The 18,511-nt window shown below is 37.7% G+C and overlaps 2 protein-coding genes across 2 annotated transcripts in view; one reads left to right on the forward strand and one right to left on the reverse strand.

The window, feature by feature from the left end:
- Positions 1-338: 338 nt before the first annotated feature.
- gins3 (GINS complex subunit 3) lies at positions 339-6,720 on the reverse strand. Its single transcript, XM_052123399.1, has 3 exons — positions 6,472-6,720; positions 4,339-4,572; positions 339-899 (listed from the first exon to the last, which is right to left on the reverse strand). The coding sequence occupies exons 1-3, from the start codon at positions 6,640-6,642 to the stop codon at positions 669-671; spliced, it is 636 nt and encodes a 211-aa protein (XP_051979359.1). The 5' UTR covers positions 6,643-6,720; the 3' UTR covers positions 339-668.
- A 1,335-nt stretch (positions 6,721-8,055) lies between these two features.
- LOC127640596 (E3 ubiquitin-protein ligase znrf1) overlaps positions 8,056-18,511 on the forward strand; it is a 40,584-nt gene continuing 30,128 nt past the window's right edge. The window contains exon 1 of the mRNA XM_052123234.1: positions 8,056-8,989. Coding sequence (XP_051979194.1) covers positions 8,602-8,989 — 388 coding nt within the window. The 5' untranslated portion in view covers positions 8,056-8,601. The remainder of the gene's footprint in view (positions 8,990-18,511) is intronic.

Genomic DNA, 18,511 nt, shown 5'->3' on the forward strand with positions numbered 1-18,511 from the left:
AATGAAGAATAGTATTTTGATAAATTAACATGAACAAACATTATTACATTCTGGAGATAAAAAAATGTATTGTTCATTGTTAGTTCATGACACTTGATGCATTTACTAATGTTAACAAATGCAACTATGTTGTAAAGTGTTACCATGTTTACTGTAATGAGATTAATGACCAGCAGCAGAAATCGCAAAATCATTATTCCCAGGCTAAGAAAAAACCTGGAACCTGGACTGTAACATTTGAATCTCCACTCTCTTTGGGGTGAATGAATGCAAGAATTGACAACTGCTTTAAAACAATCACATCATCTTGACCAGCAGACACATATCTTGATGTTTTTATATATTTGATTACCACTATAAATGTGTGCCATTCTGCACAAACATTATCATCAATGCCTTTTAAAAAGTTTTGAAATAGGAAAACAGAAAGAGCATAACAGGATAAGATGATTCATTGAATTTTAAGTTGAAATATTGTCTATACAAGACAGTAGGATATACATTGCAGTAAAAAAGGTCACCATAGGTTTATTAACATAAGTTTCTCTATAACACACTCACACACAAACATGTCTCCATTTTCCACACTTACAAGAAACACACAAATGCACACCCCTCCAATTCAAAGTCCTTTTTTTGTTTCCGACCTGTTGGTCTGTGATTGTCTCTCAAGCCTGCAGGTCAGTGATTTTTCTCTTTCTGTAGTTGATAACTAGGCTAGAGGCAGTGAGGTGTGAGGATCGACCTTTTTCCCACAGCTGGAAACTGTTCAGTCCACTCTGTCCTGCCTTAAACAAACTCCTCTCCAAGTAGTCCAAGCGCTCCACCAGTGCTGATGTATCCTCATTGTAGGCATTCTGGGACGAGTCCATGATCCGGCGGAAACGGCCAATAAAGGTCTGACAAGAGAGATAGTATGGGATAGTATACAGATGGAGGTACAACCTTAGGGAATGCAATATGTATAAAATACTGCTAATTCTAATGCAACTGTTGAGTTGATGCAAGTAAACCACTAATACAAAAAACAGGTAGAATTACAATATGAATTTTATAAAGGTAAGTTTTATGGACATGGCTGCATGATGACTATCTCCAAATATCAGTTATATAGATCTTAACTTATTGATCAAACAAGATATTTTTAAAGCGTTTGTATATTTCAACAACTATTATATATATTTTGTTTTACAACAACAATCCTTTATAAGTCATCATAATTATGCAAAGGCACTTTAATCCTCCGAATCCCTCACTGACAGACAACCTGGTGACGCATCTCTCATAGATTATTATAAAACAGCTCTAGTTTCTCAACAGTAAATGCATTATTGTAGATTATGTCTGTTACTCTCTAAATACTGGAAATAATCATTGTCAAAATGGTTTATTGCGATCTATGACACACAGTAGAAATGGCATAATTTAATACAATCACAACTCCCCAGGTTCAAAACAGAATCTCCATTTTTGGGTGGTGAATGAATGCAAGTATCTGTGATTGTTTTTGAACAACCTGAGCAACAGACACAATGTTGTATTGCCTCCATTACATGGAGTTTGTGGATATATTGTGCCATTTTGCCATGAAAACATTTCATTAATGCATTTAATTATGTTCCAAGATGGGAAAATAGAAAGAACAAATCTAACTTCCATAAAGATTGGAATAATGTAATTTGCTTTGCCTGAACTCAATAAATGTGGACAACAGTAATACAATACCCTAATTTTACATAAGATAACATAAGTTTGATTTGAACTCAACCTAGGATTCCACCAGAGCCCTTCTATCAAGGAGAGCCTGCAAGGTTGGCAAAGCAATGCATAATATGGCGCTCCCATAAATATTCTATGGGCAGTAACTGGCGAGAAAAACAGGGGCCATTTTTTTTTATGGATGTTTAGAGGAGATGTTTAGTGTGCTAAAAAATACATTTGAGAGGATTTTTTTTACACTAAACAATCCTTTTGGAATTAACTATGGAGTTTACCTCAATACAATTGCTGTTTTATAAGGGAAGACAATTTTGCGACAGGTACTGTAGATGTCAGCTCTCCCCATTCATTTGTATGGTATCTGCAAATGATGACACTATAGTTGACCGTTATGCTCTCTCCTATGGTAACAATGTGGAGGTTGTTTTCTCAGTAAAGTAGATCTCTGATTCCAGTCTGCCCAGTAACTGATTAACACTTATTACTATGACAGTAAGCATATTGCTCTCTCTACTGGTGGAGATAGGAAATAGCAGCTATATTACAAGTGTGTTTATGAGCCTCGGTTATTGAAACAAAACTATTTCAGCATGCGGGCTTTAACAACAGCCTGTCCCAAAGTGACAGTTTAACTGTTATTCATGCCTTTAACAAGCATGACTACCCATTACTAACAGGTTTAGCCACATGAAACAAAATTAATCTCCATAACTTGTATGGAAATTATAAATACAGTTGAAGTCAGAAGTTTACATACACTTAGGTTGAAATCATTAAAACACATTTTTTAAATTAGCCAACTTAGGACATCTACTTTGTGCATGACAAGTAATTGTTTCCAACAATTGTTTACAGACAGATTGTTTCACTTTTAATTGACTATATCACAATTCCAGTGGGTCAAGTTTACATTCACTAGGTTAACTGTGCCTTTAAGCAGCTTGGAAAATTACAGAAAGTTTTGTCAAACCTTTAGACAATTAGCTTTTGATAGGAGGTTTACTGAATTGTATGTTGTACCTGTGGATGTATTTTAAGGCCTACCTTCACACTCAGTGCCTCTGCTTGCCATCAAGGGAAAATAAAAATAAATCAGCCAAGACCTCAGAATAAAAATTGTTGACCTGCACAAGTCTGGTTCATCCTTGGGAGTAATTTCCAAATGCCTGAAGGTAACATGTTCATCTGTACAAACAATTGTACACAAGTATAAACACCACGGGACCACGGGACCACGCAGCCATCATACCGCTCAGGAAGGAGACACATTCTTTCTCCAAGAGATGAACGAAGTTTGGTGCAAAAAGTGCAAATCAATCCCTGAACAACAGCAAAGGATCTTGTGAAGATGCTGGAGGAAACAGGTAGACAAGTATCTATATCCACAGTAAAACGAGTCCTATATCGACATAACCTGAAAGGCTGCTCAGCAAGGAAGAAGCCACTGCTCCAAAACTGGAGGAAAAAGGGTGAGGCTTGCAAGCTGAAGAACACCATCCCAACCGTGAAGCATGGGGGTGGCAGAATCATGTTGTGGGGGTGCTTTGCTGTAGGAGGGACCGGTGCAATTCACAAAATAGATGGCGTCATGAAGGAAAATGATATGGATATATTGAAGCAACATCTTAAGACATCAGCAAGGAACTTAAAGTTCGGTTCAAATGGGTCTTTCTAATGGACAATGACCCCAAGACTACCTAAAAAATTGTTGCAAAATGGCCAACAAAGTCAAGGTATTGGAGTGGCCATCACAATGCCCTGACTTCAATCTGATTTTTTCAAATACGAAATTCTTGGGCAGAACTGAAAAAGCATGTGCGAGCAAGCTTTTTCAGCTCAGAGCTCAGTTACACCAGTTCTGTCTGGAGGAATGGGCCAAAATTCCAGAAACTTGTTGTGAGAAGCTTGTGGAAAGCTACCCAAAATGTATGACCCAAAGTAAACAATTTAAAGATGATGATGATACCAAATACTAACAAAGTGTATGTAAACTTCTGACCCACTGGGAATGTGATGAAAAAAATAAAAGCTGAAATAAATCACTTGCTCTATTATTCTGACGATTCACATTCTTAAAATAAAAGTAGTGATCCTAACTGACAGGGAAAGTTTTCTACGATTAAATGTCAGGAATTGTGAAAAACTGAGTTTAAATGTATTTGGCTAAAGTGTATGTAAACTTCTGACTTCAACTGTATGTAAAGATCACCTTATTATTTGGGTTCTGCATTGTTAGCATTTTTTGAAACAATTTAAAATAAGGTTCAATTTGTTAACATTAGTTAACAAAATTAGTTGAAATGAACTAGAAATTAACAATACTTTGAAAGCAGTTATTAATCTTAAATTAAGTTTAATTTCAACATATACTAATTTAAATTTATATTAACTTTAGTTAATGTACTATGAACTAACAATGAACAATTTTTTTTATTAGTTTACATTAGCAAAGATTAATAAATGCTGTAAAAAAAATATATTACGTGTTTGTTCATGATCCCTAACACATTAACTAATGTTAAGGAATGGAACCTTATTGCAAAATGCTACCAAATTATCTATTATTTTGCATCATCTTTATAATTCATTTACTGTCTAATGTTCAATGGGTGTGCTTACCTGGAGGATGGTTTGAGCAATCTCTGGGTTTTCTGGGTTGTCAAAATGCAGCATCTGGGAGCCTAAACCATAATAATAGGGCCCCATTTTATGAAGGTCGACCACAGTAGGATCCGCCCCAAACACTGTTCTCCAGCCCTGACGATACACCTTAGGCAGCTCCAGGGACAGCACTCGCCTCTTCTTTTCATACAGGCCCTTAGCAAGCCAGAGTGGCATCTCCATCTTTGTAGCCTGGATGTATACAGTAATAATTAAATCACAAACATAATGCCTTAAGTATTACATAAAGCATTAAACAATCAACATACACTTGTGGGTGAGATACTGATAATTATTTTACTATAAATCTACATCTTTGACCAGCCAAGACCAGTATTCCAGCATGGCAATATTTGTGAAGAATGTGAATCGCCAAAAAAAAAAAATTGGAAAGTGAAAGTATAGATTTTAGGGATGTGCACGGATAGTTGACATTTGGTTAACCACTCTACATGGCACAATTTGAATATCAAAAACACTATTTGGTTATTATGCAACCGGACGAGCTCGACGAGTTCTGACAAACCTTTAGAGGCTGTTCAAACCTGCTTTTGTGTGCATCTGTACTTTTTTACCGATATGTTTCCGGACAGACATCTTTGTTGCGCTGAATCTCACTTTTTTCTTTCAGCGCCTCTCGCAGGATTGCCGCATTCTTAGACACAGAGTAACGTTAAAAATACTTTATTATAAACGCATCTCGAAACACCTACATTGAGTTTCATTCGATGTGCTGCATTCTGAAGAGTAGCCTACTTTAAGTGAATTTTACACCATTAAACATAATTCCAGATTGTTTTTCATCAAGCAACGCTTCATCTTTTTGCTTTGGTGTGCAAATTTAGTACAATAATTAGATAAATTCAGTGTAATTTGATTTCAAACCATCTAAAAATCAAATCACCCAAAGAGGCTATTTAACCACAACAGTGTACCTCCACGCACATGAAAATATTTGTCAGTAGTAACAGTTTGATTATTTTTGCTTGACTTTTTAATGCGAGATTTTTTAATCTGAAGATTTATGCATTGCGCCATTTAGACTCATAGCTCAATGTGCACTTTATTTGCTGCTGTTTTGAGTAGTGTTTGAGGAGTCACTTTACAATAAACATTCTTAACTCCCACCCTCTGACTCCAGATGAAAAAAACAATTAACCATTCATGAAACCTAACAGTTAACCGAATGTTAAAAATGTAACCGTGCACAACCCTTTTAGATTTATAGTAAAAACAAAACTTACAAAAAAATTTATTCTTGATATGTTTCTCACCCACAATTATCATATCACTTCTGAAGACATGGATTTAACCACTGGAGTTATATGGATTTATTATGGGCTGCCTTTATATGCTTTTTGGAGATTCAAAGTTCTGGTCACAATTCAATGGCACTGTGAGTACCTATAGAGCGGAGAGCATTTTCATTTTTGAATGAACTGTCCATTTATAACAAAAAATAGAGACTTGATATTAGGTACATGGAGCTTATACTATATGAACTATCTAGAAAGACATGTTCTGGGGCCAGCGGTCTATGGTTTTAAATTCAGCTCAAGTAGGTAGTTAATAGGTAATGTCAATTAACCTTTTTATAATGTATTAACATTTTAAAGTATAATCGAGAAGATTTTATGCTATAGTTTATAATACTGTATAAGGAAAAGTGTATATTTTAGGTGCTGTAAATAATTAGTTTTTTTGTACCATTTTTAATCACATTTTTGCTTTCGCTAGTTTATTTTAAATGTAGTTTCTTAATAAATATGGTCATACAAATTGCATGCACAATAAATATTAAAGAATTAACAAAATGCTAAGTTGTAGATTGAATCTAGCATGTCACTCCACAGGGAATGTCAACTATCCATTGCAAAAGCTGACATTTGGTAAGAATCATAACGAAGAAGTAGAAAAGGTGGTTTACATCCAATCAAGTTCTTTTCACATGCACAGTTGCACGCGACATACTGTATATGGGAGCAAGCCGGTTAGCGTTTTTCCATCATGGTCTAACAGGTCCATTTTAATGGTGTAACTGAACAGTCATAAAACAAACGTTGAATATTGCTATTTTAATGTATTGTGTACCTCTGGTATGTCCCTTGTCTCACTGGATTTCTCGAGGAACCCGAGCCGCGGAAAAACACACTCCGTCTTGCACGGCAGCCGCTCGTGAGACAATAATATATCATCCAGAGAAAAGAAATTCTCCTCCATTCCGATACCCGGAGGAACAGGCATGTAGGATTGCGAGTCCATTATACGGTTACGATAACTAAACGATAAATGTGCCAGCCAAAATGAGCAAAGGGAGGAAAATCAAGAAGAACTTGTCAAAACAACAGCATTATCATATGGCTACATTTGGCGCGCAACTTCAAATCAGAAGTAATGGAGCGTCGAGCAGGCGCAAGCAGTCGATAACAGAGAGACGCTAAGCCTCTGTTTGCAGCATAAAAGTATTCTAAATTGTTGCTAAAAAGCAAATACCACGTCATTAACGTCTTGAAAAGGACTTGCAAGGGGGGTTAATATTTGTACATATTAAAAACACTTAATGTACACTCCTTTGTATGTTCACGTGAGATTTATGGGCCTAATTTGTTTTCCTGTTTTAGTAAATCCGTCATTTGTATCTAGCACTTTGGCCACCAGATGTCACTGTTTCTTTATTTTACTGCTGAGAGAGCCTATGACAAGTCCTTACTGTCATTTGAACTGGATTTCATTACAAATATAAATTGTCTCTGGCAAACCTAAGTGCAGTGGTTTATCAGTGTCTTTTAATTAAACAGAATTAACAGTTTAATATCTGGTCTTTGCCACCCATTTAAATATGCAACAAAATTAGACAATCCTTTCTTATCTGTTATCTATTTCTGGATGACCACACATTTTTGTGGACTGTATCTTCATAATTTCATTATATTTCTGGTGGCCACCCTCAAGTTTTCTGGAACGGAGTGTTGGGACTGTTTTAATGCTTGCTTTTAACCCAAATATACTGTAGATATAAATCCCTTTGTTATATGCAATGATCCTTAGATTGACCATCAAGGAATTCTTATTCTCTAAATCAGGGGATTCAAACCATTCTGATGCCAAGAACCCCTGATGATCCCCTTGCAAGTGACTATAATAAGACTTCTTGTTTGCAAAAATAAATAATTGGCTTTTATATTGTACTACAGCCAAAATAAATTATAAAAATAATAATATCTGATTTTTTTTTTTTAACACTTCAAAACTGGTGCACACATTTTAACCCCACCAAACACCCCCATTGCCCCATTGCCCCATTGCCCCATTGCCCCATTGCCCCATTATGGAGATGAAAGACTATAATTTCTTAGCATTTATTAGGTCTACAACAGAATGGTTGGACATGAAAACATAAGTACATTAAATAACGTCTGCCGCCTCTGCGTTAAGTTCGTTATGGTAACGTTACTGGGTCACAACTCTGTCCTCCTTTAACACTATTAAGTGAAGGCAGTGTGCAGTTTTTTGCTGAGTAAAAAAACAAAACGATGCTTCTTAATAATTGATTGTTTGGGCAGTAAAATGTAAATCCATGCTCGCGTTTACAGCACCTCTGCACATCTCGCCACTGTTAATCCGCGTATGCGCAGTAAACGCCTCTATTGTCTCCAACAGCAGCAGCGGCGGCGAGTGAGTGAGCGCACGGACTGATCTGCGCGTACAGGGGAGCGGCACACACTGACCCGAATCTTCGGGCAGACGGAGGTAGGGGACCAGGACCAGGACGTGCGCACTGGACAGGCATCAAGAGACAATCATGGCAAATATATATTAAGTCATTCCTTTCTGAAAAAGACAGAAGTACTGCGGATCTGTTGTTGCGCGTGTCATCATCTCTGGTGATTTTGGACAGCTTGTCCTGTCAGTTGGTTACAGGGGAGAGAACGTGTTGCGTTTTTGCTTGATTGAAATACGCGACATTGTGACTTTGGCTTTATTTATCAGTCCCTTGTTCTCTCGTGAGTTAAGGTGATTATAGAGACTTTAGGTCCATGATCCGACCAGGAAAATGGGCTGTTGCGTCTACGAGACACAGCTGTTTTAATCGGATTTTAGTGCATATTTTGGTCGCTTGTCTGAAGGAGGCTTGAAAAAGCGCCGCAGACAAGCGTATCGGGGGCGATCCGTGACACCATTTCCGCGACACCCCCACCCCTTTTTAGCGGATACTTTTGGATGGGGGGCAAGCAGAGTACTGCGGGGCGGCCCCGGGGAGCTTTTCCCGGTGTCTCGACAGATGACAGCGCGGTGCCACCCTCGGCCCACTTCGGGCACTACCGGCCAGGTGGCACGATGGGACTGCGTAGTCGCTCGGTGAGCTCCGTGGCGGGGATGGGCATAGATCACAGCGCCACGGTGCCTTTCGGGTTTTACACACCCAGAGGAACAGACTCGGACAGAGCCGGAGGGGGGTCTGGCTCCGATTCAGCCCATAACGGGAACGGCTACCAGGAAACCGGTGGTGGGCACCACACGGACGGTATGCTTTACCTGGGATCCCGTGCGTCTTTGGCAGACACTTTGCCCCTGCACATCGCGCCCAGGTGGTTTAGCGCTCACAGTGGTAAGTGATAACTTTAAGTGCGCATAAACAGGGCGCAGTGGCACAAAATTGCACAGAAAAATTGGGAACCTACCCTTGTTACGTATATAATCTATTTCAGTTTAATCTAGCACACAAAATGACTTCGTTATTGTAACCTTAATTTGTCAGGTCAATTTAATCTGATAAAATAACATTTTGAATGGAAAAATCAGTTAATTTAGATGTTACCACTTGAAGCACATTTTTGACATAAAATTTAAGGAAAAGTTCACCTAGAAAAGAAAAATGCTTTCATCATAAAGCCTTCTCAGCCTCATGCCATGCCAGACGTATGACTTTCTTCTGCTGAAGACAAACGATTTTTTTTAGAAACATCTCAGCTCTATAGGTCCATTCATTGCAAGTGAATGAGTACCAAAAATGTGAAGCTCTAAAAGTACATAAAGGCAGCATGAAAGTAATTCACATGACTCCAGTGGTTAAATCCATTTGTTCTGAAGTGATGTGATAAGTGTGGGAGAGAAACCGATCAATATTTGTCATTTATTACTACAGCATATCCTCCCTGCCCAGAAGTGGTCAAAAAAACTCTCCAAAAAACAAGAAGAATGTGAAAATTGAGATTTATAGTATTTTTTATTTTTTTAAGTCTTAAATATTGATCTGGTTCTCACCCACACTTATTATATTACTTCTGAAGATGTGGATTAAACCACTAGAGTCACGTGAATTACTTTCATGCTGCATTTATGTGCATTGTGGAGCTTCAAAATTTTGGAACTCATTCACTTGCATTGTATGGACCTACAGAGCTGAGATATGTTTCTAAAAATCTTCGTTTGTGTTCAGCAGTAGATATCATATAGCCTACATCTGGGGTGGCATGAGGGTGAGAAAATTATGAGAGATTTTTCATTTTTGGCTGAACTGTCCCTTTAACTGATTCGCTTCAAAACAAAATATTATTTAAAATATCTTAAAAGGTGCTGAAAGCGTTTTATTATTATTATTATTATTATTATTATTATTATTATTATTAAATGAAAATCCCTATTTCCTGAAAGATTTAAATAAAATATGTGCAATGACATATCACACCTGTCTCTTTGACAACGCTAGTTTATGTAAACAGTGAAAAAACGTATTGGCCGCGGCCCGCGATCAGTTTTACGATTGTCAATGTTTTGAGATCGCTATATACGTGTTCTAGAACTGTAAAAATCCCTTAGAGCACCTTTAAAATTTACCTAGCTACATTAGTTTACACCAACACAAATAAGGGTTTAAAACAAGTATTAATATAGGCCTATCCTTTAAACAATTACAGGGGGTTACTACTTTTTACAGTGTAATTTACATCGATGCCATGCATGGAATATCGCTCGAGGGCACGTTTCTGCTCCAGTTTCGCTCGTTGAACTTTACTGGCTCGAATTAACGTTAATAATCCAGCCTGCCAGATTTTAGCCAATTAGCCTATGATTAGAGAGGGAGGGGGGACTCAATGGTTATCATCCGCTTAGCTCAAACCACAACATGTCTCTCCGACATGGACTTGTCAAGGCCTGAGCCGCAGCGCTCTACTGACGTCTTCCAGCATACCTAAATCCCTTGGTGCTTGTTAACTAAGCCCCAAATGTTGTCTCTAGTAAAGACGACAGATGTAAACAAGTTACTATGTTTTTCCCCTCAAAGGTTATCTCACACCAAATCAGGGAACGTGGCCCATGTTAACAGGTGAGCCGTTCAGCTCTGAATGTCATGGTACGTAATTTGGCTTCTAAACAGTAGTGATCAACCACAGGTTGCCAGGTTGCTACTGTGAGTTAATGAATGTCACAGTGAACACAGGAAGGTCAAGTGCTTTTTTTAAAAGGGTGGGGCCCTTTCATGGGGGAACAGCTCTAGAGTGTTGCTTGTTCCCGTGTATTGGAAAGTAAGTCTTTATTGATTTATTCAACTGAATTGAGAGTGACTCATTTAAAACACTGACTTAAACATACCCACACATACTATATTAGTCTTATTTGTCTATAATATTTTAAAGTCATGTAATGTGAATGCAATCACTATTACATTCCTTTTTTTTACTTCCATGTAATAATTAGAACAGGTCTCTTGCCAATATTGCATTAAATTATTTTTTATTTGCCTGTTAACTTAAAGGAATATTCGGGGTTCAGTACAAGCTAAGCTCAATTGACAGCATTTTTGGCATAATGTTTATTAACACACACACACAAAAAAAAAAAAATATATATATATATATATATATATATATATATATATATATATATATATATATATATTAATAATAATAATTTATCAATTTACAGTGGAAGTGAATGGGGCCAATTTTTGAGGGTTTCAAAGCAGAAATGTGAATTATCATTTTATAAAAGCCCTCGTATTAATATGAACATTAAAATCATGTTTAAACTCATATTGTTTGTCTTGTGGCTATACTTTAAAAAATAGTGAGAATTAAAATGTTTACGGATTGGTCCCATTCACATCCATTGTGCTGTAAATTCCTCAGATTTTTGCTTTTTGTTTGAAAAGGACGGACAAGTCAAAAGAAAGTTTTGTGGTAAGCAATATTGTGCCACAAATGCTGTCGATTGAGCTTGTATTGAACCCAGATTACTCCTTAAAACAATTTATAATATCTAAATTAACTGGTTTTAATCAAGTGAAAGGAAAATATGTAATATATCAGAATAAAGCTGCATTGATTCCAATTGCATTGAGGCCTTTTACAGTGTAGTTTTCAGACGTTTTCAGGGGAAACCTTAACTGCGTGGTTTTGATATTAAAACAGTAAGCTTGTATTAACTGCTGTCAAACCTGTGCAGGCTCCACGAAGCATGAATGAGGCTGGATTCAATCAGTGTCTTACAAGTTATTTCTGTTTATGCTCACTAGGCAAACAGAAGTACTGTTTACATGACTGGCAGGACTACTTACAACATATTTTAACAAACTGCTAGTCAACTTGCTTTATTCATTTCTCTTATGTGTCAAACTTTATGCATGATATTTACAGTAGCAACTTTACCATTGACCATCTTTGGTGACGGTAAGCTATTCTGTTGTCAAATACCTTTTGGTGATATAAGACTTAATTATTATATCTTCCTTTCTTATTATTTCTGTCTGTCTTTATAGATAGATTGGTTAAAACCAATAGTAAGCAGTGAGAATTTATATTTTTCTGAAGCAAATGTGAGTGGTGCCTGCCATCGGAAAAGTTGCTGCTACAATGCTTGGGTGGTTGATTGCTAGTACATTGCTGGGTGATTGCTTACTGGCCCAAGTCAAAAAGCCCACCCCTGTATCTCTGTGATATTCTGGTCCCTATATATGGCTGTGGTTCCTCATTCAATGGAACACTTTGCTCCAAACGTTAGCAAGCCCCCATAACAATCAGCAATGGCCCTTGTTTAACGAGGAAGAATCAGTTGCTATTTCCCTTGCTTTAAAGTTAACTCATTGATATTAGAAGGAAGTTGTTCAGGTCAAGGCTCATTGTGTTTGTAAGGAAGTCTAATTTTCACAGACCATTTCGTCAAAACTATGAATTCTATTGTACATGGTCATTCACTAGTCTTTGCGTTCTCTACATACATAGCTAGTTTGCTAATTTCAAAGCCGTTCCATTCAGGTTAAATCTGAAACTGTTGTGTCAAGCGCTGGTTGAGTCATTGAGGCAGTCACTCACCTGTTTGCTGCATGCAAAGAGATTAACAGTGAAAGTAATCGCTTGGCTAAAAGTGCTCTGTTTAATCATTATTGCTCACCCATCAGAAAACCAAGTCATTCACTTGCCTTTGCTGCAGTGTATTTCCCCCTTATAAAGCAGCCTCTGTATATAGCATATGTTGTATCTGAGGTTATATTACAAAGGAAGACTTGATTCTTTATGAGGAAATTTTAAATGTGAAGTGTGTCATTTTTCAATGTTAAAAACATTTCTCCAATCAGCCTAATATGCAGAGACAGCGCTAAGTTTGCCATTTGTTGGTTGAGTTCCCCAAAAGTAGAAATATTAGTGGTGTGACGATTCCTCAGACTTCGATTCGATTACGGTTCTCTACCTTAAAATGATGATGCATCACGATTTTCATGCTGGACTGTATGCGGCACACACTGCAAAATAAAAAATTTTAAAATGTTTTTGCAGCTGCTGCGTGTCATTGTCTAATCACAGGTGACTGTATTCAACTGGTTAGTTCCCTTCAGAACAGAAAGCGCTCCCTATTCTGTAACCTTTACTATAGAATGAACGAGTCAGTGTTTTCCGCCTTAGAAGTTCTATTCGTGTTTAAACTGGTTTATGAAGAAATATTTTTTTTTATTGAGATACAAAAACAAAATTAATATATGAAGAAGGCAACAACAATGAATTTACATTGGTCAATGGATGCAAACAGTTTTGAATAATGGTGCAGAAAGCCAAACTATCTGTCTGTCTGTCTGTCTGTCTATATCCATCCATCCATTCATTAGATCTTATATAGGTTAGTGGGGTGAACTCGGCTGCATAAACTTTCTTTGTTTCAAAATGCACTGTCTTTCCCTTTAATCTGTTGCAAGAAGGTCTGTGTAATATGAGACGGGCACATTGGGTATTCATTTATAGTGATAATCGACTCTTAAATGTAATAATCGATGCATTAAACATTTCTCTAATAGATCGATGCACCATGATGCGGCGATGCATTTTTCCATAAATATTGTCATTTTGTGGTGCTTTCAAAACATTGCTCTATTTGTTTGAGTGTCCCAACCAGTCCAACATAGCAACATTGGCTCAACCAATGCTGTGAGTTTAGGGCGGGGCTATCTGTGGATCTGGTCAATAGCAGATTTGAGAAGTGTTCAGGAAACCTGTTTGAAACAGTTATTGTTTTACCAGTTCTGCATGCTGTTGCTAGTGGTGCAAAAATAGAAATCAATGTTTCACATTAACTGCGACAACAATAGAGTGTTACCGTTTTGGTTGTGGTGGCATGTCTTTTAGGAATGTTGGGATTGTGGAACATCTGTGCTGAACTGTCTGGCAGCAGGTTTCAAGAATATAGGTCACTCTCTGAAATTATTTCTGCTTTTACTTTGCCTCGCTGGTCTCTCTCTCAAAAAGAGTCAAAAGCTTGTGAACCGGAATTTAATTGATTCAGAAAATCAGTATATTTTTCCTTATAAGCTGGCAACTTGTAATGTAATGTTAAAGCTTTAAATGGCTTTTCTTTATTGGGGTAATGACATAAATGTTGGGGTAATGACAAAAGCTGATACAAAATATGTGGCAAACCAAGTGGCATTTACTTTAATGTAAATTTTTCAAGCAAAAGTGTAGGTTTGAAATGATAAACAATGGATATACTGTTCAAAAAAGCTGATTTTTGTTAATTTTTAGCACACTGGTGTGCATGTATATGCACTTTTTTTTTTTTCTGAGGTGAATGTAAACCGGTGGGACAAAATCAGATTTGTGTAAAAGCAGTTTAATAGACTTGCCACTGTCTATTAAAGTGATAGATCACCAAAAAATGAAAATTCTCTCAACATTTACTCGTCCTCACGCCATCTCAGATGTGTATGACTTTCTTTCATCTGCAGAACACATACCGTAATTTCCGGAATATAAGCCGCAACTTTTTTCCCACGCTTTGAACCTCGCGGCTTATAATGACGCGGCTAATATATGGATTTTTCCCGCTTTCAAATTTTATTTAAAAAAAATAATAAAAAACCATTCTGTGACGTGCTCAGTTTTTTGGCAGCCTGAAGCTTTCATTAGACCAATGAAATTGGTTAAGGTCAAAACAACTTTTTTTGTTTACTGTTTAGATTAAATTGAGCGTGCTCAAACTTCCCATCATTCTGATTACAGTAGTAATTTTGTCACCCTCACCATGGCAAAGACATGGAGAAACGCATATGATGCTGCTTTCAAGTTGAAGGCGATTGATCTGGCTGCTGCACGGGAGCTTGGTCTTAATGAGTCGATGATAAGACGTTGGAAACAGCAGCGTGATGAATTGACTCAGTGCAAAAAGACAACTAAATCTGAGGCTATTCAACTCCGACACTGAAGGAGATGACTTCAGTGGTTTCAGTGAACAGGACGAGGAAGATAGTGACCAATGACTTTATTGGTAGGCTACTGTTTACTGCAAATGTTTTATTACAAGCCGTGCGTGGCAGCGGGGGCGTGGTCAAGCGCCCGTCCGGGAGAGAAAAGCTGTAAGGGCGCTTACACCTGCGCTAAATTATGTCTAACACCGGTGTCTAATTTCAAGTGCCCTGCTTCACGTGTCCTTCTTGGGAAAACTAGTGAAAATTGCACTAGGGCACCAGTGTGACAGTTTTCAGCAGGGCACTTGACGTTCCAGGTAAGGCTTTTAATGGCCACAGCAATGTTTACAATCAATTTTATAAAGTTTCTCAATTCCTCTATGCGCCAACACTAGACTGACGTGTGTCACTCTATCAGCTCTGTGGCTGCTGCCTTTTATGCCGCTCTCCCCATGCTTACTGAAATTAGACACCGGTGTTAAACATAATTTAGCTCAGGTGTAAGCGCCCTTACCGCTTTTCTCTCCCGGACGGGCGCTTGACCACGCCCCCGCTGCCACACCGTGTTTTGTTAAAGCCTATTTATTTTTGTTACAAGCCGTGTTTCGTTAAAGCCTGAGTAAAGTTCATTTGTTTCAATGTACCGGTAGGCACCTGCGGCTTATAGACAGGTGCGGCTTATATTCAGGTGCGCTCAATAGTCCGGAAATTACGGTATTATGATTATTAGGATATATGAACAATATTTCAACTCTGTAGGTCCATACAATGCAAGTGAATGGGTGCCAAAATGTTGATGCTCCAAAAAGCATATAAAGGTATCATAAAAGTAATCCATATGACTCAAATGATTTAATCCATACCTTCAGAAGTAAGCTGATAGGTGTGGGTAAGAAAAAGAATGTGAATCACCAAAAACACAAGAAGAAGAATGTGAAAGTTAAAGTTAAAATGGAGATTGACTGAGCAGGGATATGTATCTGTTTCTCACCCATACCTATCATATCCCTTCTGAAGACATTTATTCAACCACTGGAGTCTTCTGGATTAGTTCTATGCTGATTTATGTGATTTTTGGAGCTTCAAAATGTTGGCACCCATTCACTTGCATTGTATGGACCAAAAGAGCTGAGAAATTATTTTTTAAATCTTAATTTGAGTTCAGCAGATGAAAGAAATCACACACATGGGTGGGATAAGGGTGAGTAAATGATGAGAGATTTTTCATTTTAAGGTGAACTATCCATTTAACTATCACAACAAATTTGACAACAATATAAGTGACAAACCACTCACTGCTCATAACCGCTTTATTTTCTTTATTATTGTTTACTAACTGTTTAGATAGAATAATTACTTGGAAAAGCACTGATTAATCTTTCAGTTGCATATATGTTTTTACTGTGGTATTGAAATCTGTTTCGATAATCATTAAATTTCAGTGGTATTGGTATCGACTGCTGATTTTTTTGTTATTGTGCCAGACAGTTATATAGTTAAAGATCAGATATATCAGTCTATCACTGCTCATAATGAGTCCCAAATACAGAATCAGACGTATACAGTACATGCACATGCATGGTTGAAGGAGGTCGACGGTTGCTGTGACAACCTTGCCGCTTGTCACCGCTGTTTTCAGCCTGCAGTCTTCCATGCTGCCTCAGTGAGCCTCCTGGCACCCCCCACAACACTCATACACTCATTTCATCGAGACCCAGATTAGGGATGCCACGGTGTGAGTTTTTGACAGTGAGACACCGCTTATGCGCATCCCGAGCTCAGTGATGTGCTCTGGTGTGCTTCAAAAATGCGTAAATGCAAGATTATTGTGGGTGCGCATCATGTAGCCTAGTTCAAGGCATCCATCAGTTTTTTTTGTTCTGCAACAGTTTATTAAAGCACATCTAAATAAAGCATTTCACGGTTTTAACTGTGGATTCAATATTCTTGCGGTTAAATCAACCGTGACATTTTTAATGATGGTTAATAGTGAAACTGTATAATCGTGGCATAGCTAACCCAGAGGAGGGAGAGAGAGTGAGGAAGAGAGCGACTTTACTCCTTGCACCCTGCCACTCACACTTCCTGAGTGCTGTTTCACATCTAGTCTGTGAATGACAGCTGCCAGAGTCCTTCGTTGAAGGTGGAGCCGCTTGTGCAAACGACTGGCCAGCTAACAGCCAGGATAACTGTTTCTATGGAGTGGAGACCAAACCTTGCCATTACACATTGGAGACCAGCTAAAGATAAACTGTGGCAAGAAAGGTGGCTTGTGTCACCCTTGGGACCTTTGCAATGAAGTTTTAGAACGTTAACCGCCTCGAGTTTTGATTTTCGTGTCTCTACCCTACTGAAAAGACAATCATAGCTGGCGCCTGATCTTGCAAAATGATATTACATGGTACATAACACGTATTGCGGCACTTCCAAGGTAAAACATCTGCTTTGTGGCGCTAAAGGCAAGTGAAATGTTCTCCCAAACAGATGACATTGTTAAAGGGATAGATAACCTAAAACTGAAAATTATCTGATCATTTTCTCACGCTATAATAGGTGTGGGTGAGAAAAGATCAAATATTTTGTTGTTTTTTTTCCCTAAATCTCCACTTTCACATTTCCTTTATTTGCATCTCAAAGTTAAAGTGGAAATTTAGGGTAAAAAAGGACTAAAATATTGATCTGAATATATGGATTTAACCACTGGAGTCATATGATTACTTTTGTGTTTCCTTTATGGGATTTTTGGCTCTACGAAGGTCTGATCACACAGTGCAAATGAACTTGCATTGTGTGGACCTATAGAGCTAAGATATGTTTCTAAAAATTTCTGCTGAAGAAATAAAGTCATACACATCTGGGATGGAATGAAGGTGAGTACATGATTAGAGAATTGTCATTTTGGGTGAACTATCCCTTTAAGGTTAATGCTCTATTGAGGTTTAAATGAACAAAACTTACCTCCCTTTCCTAAACCTTAAACCTAAACCTAACCGATAGTGTCATAAAAAGCAAATATGAGATGATTAATACAATTGCTTTAGCAAACATCATTTTGTGGTGCTTTTATGACACTAGCCCATGTAAGACATTAAAGACAATACAGCATAATTTTATGTTACAGAATCATTTTCACTAAAGCTGCATTGAATCAATGTGTGTTTCATAACAAATATGCATGTACAAATTAAAATGACTCGACTTTCGGCTCATGTGAGGACTTGTATGCTCTTCAGGACTCCTACTTTGCAATGCAAGTGCAACACTCTATCAGTTGAGCTACCACACAACTTGATCACACATGAACAATCTTGTACATGTAGTTGGTTATGTAATGTAAACATTCTAAATGTATTAGTGAGTGAAAGTGTTTCGATGTCATATGATAGCAATAGGCGAATTCCACCATCTAGACCAGCACAAACCCAGTGTGAACCAACCTCAACCAGCATAGATATTCAT

The sequence above is a fragment of the Xyrauchen texanus genome, chromosome 49 (genome assembly GCF_025860055.1).
Source record: "Xyrauchen texanus isolate HMW12.3.18 chromosome 49, RBS_HiC_50CHRs, whole genome shotgun sequence".
NCBI lineage: Eukaryota > Metazoa > Chordata > Actinopteri > Cypriniformes > Catostomidae > Xyrauchen > Xyrauchen texanus.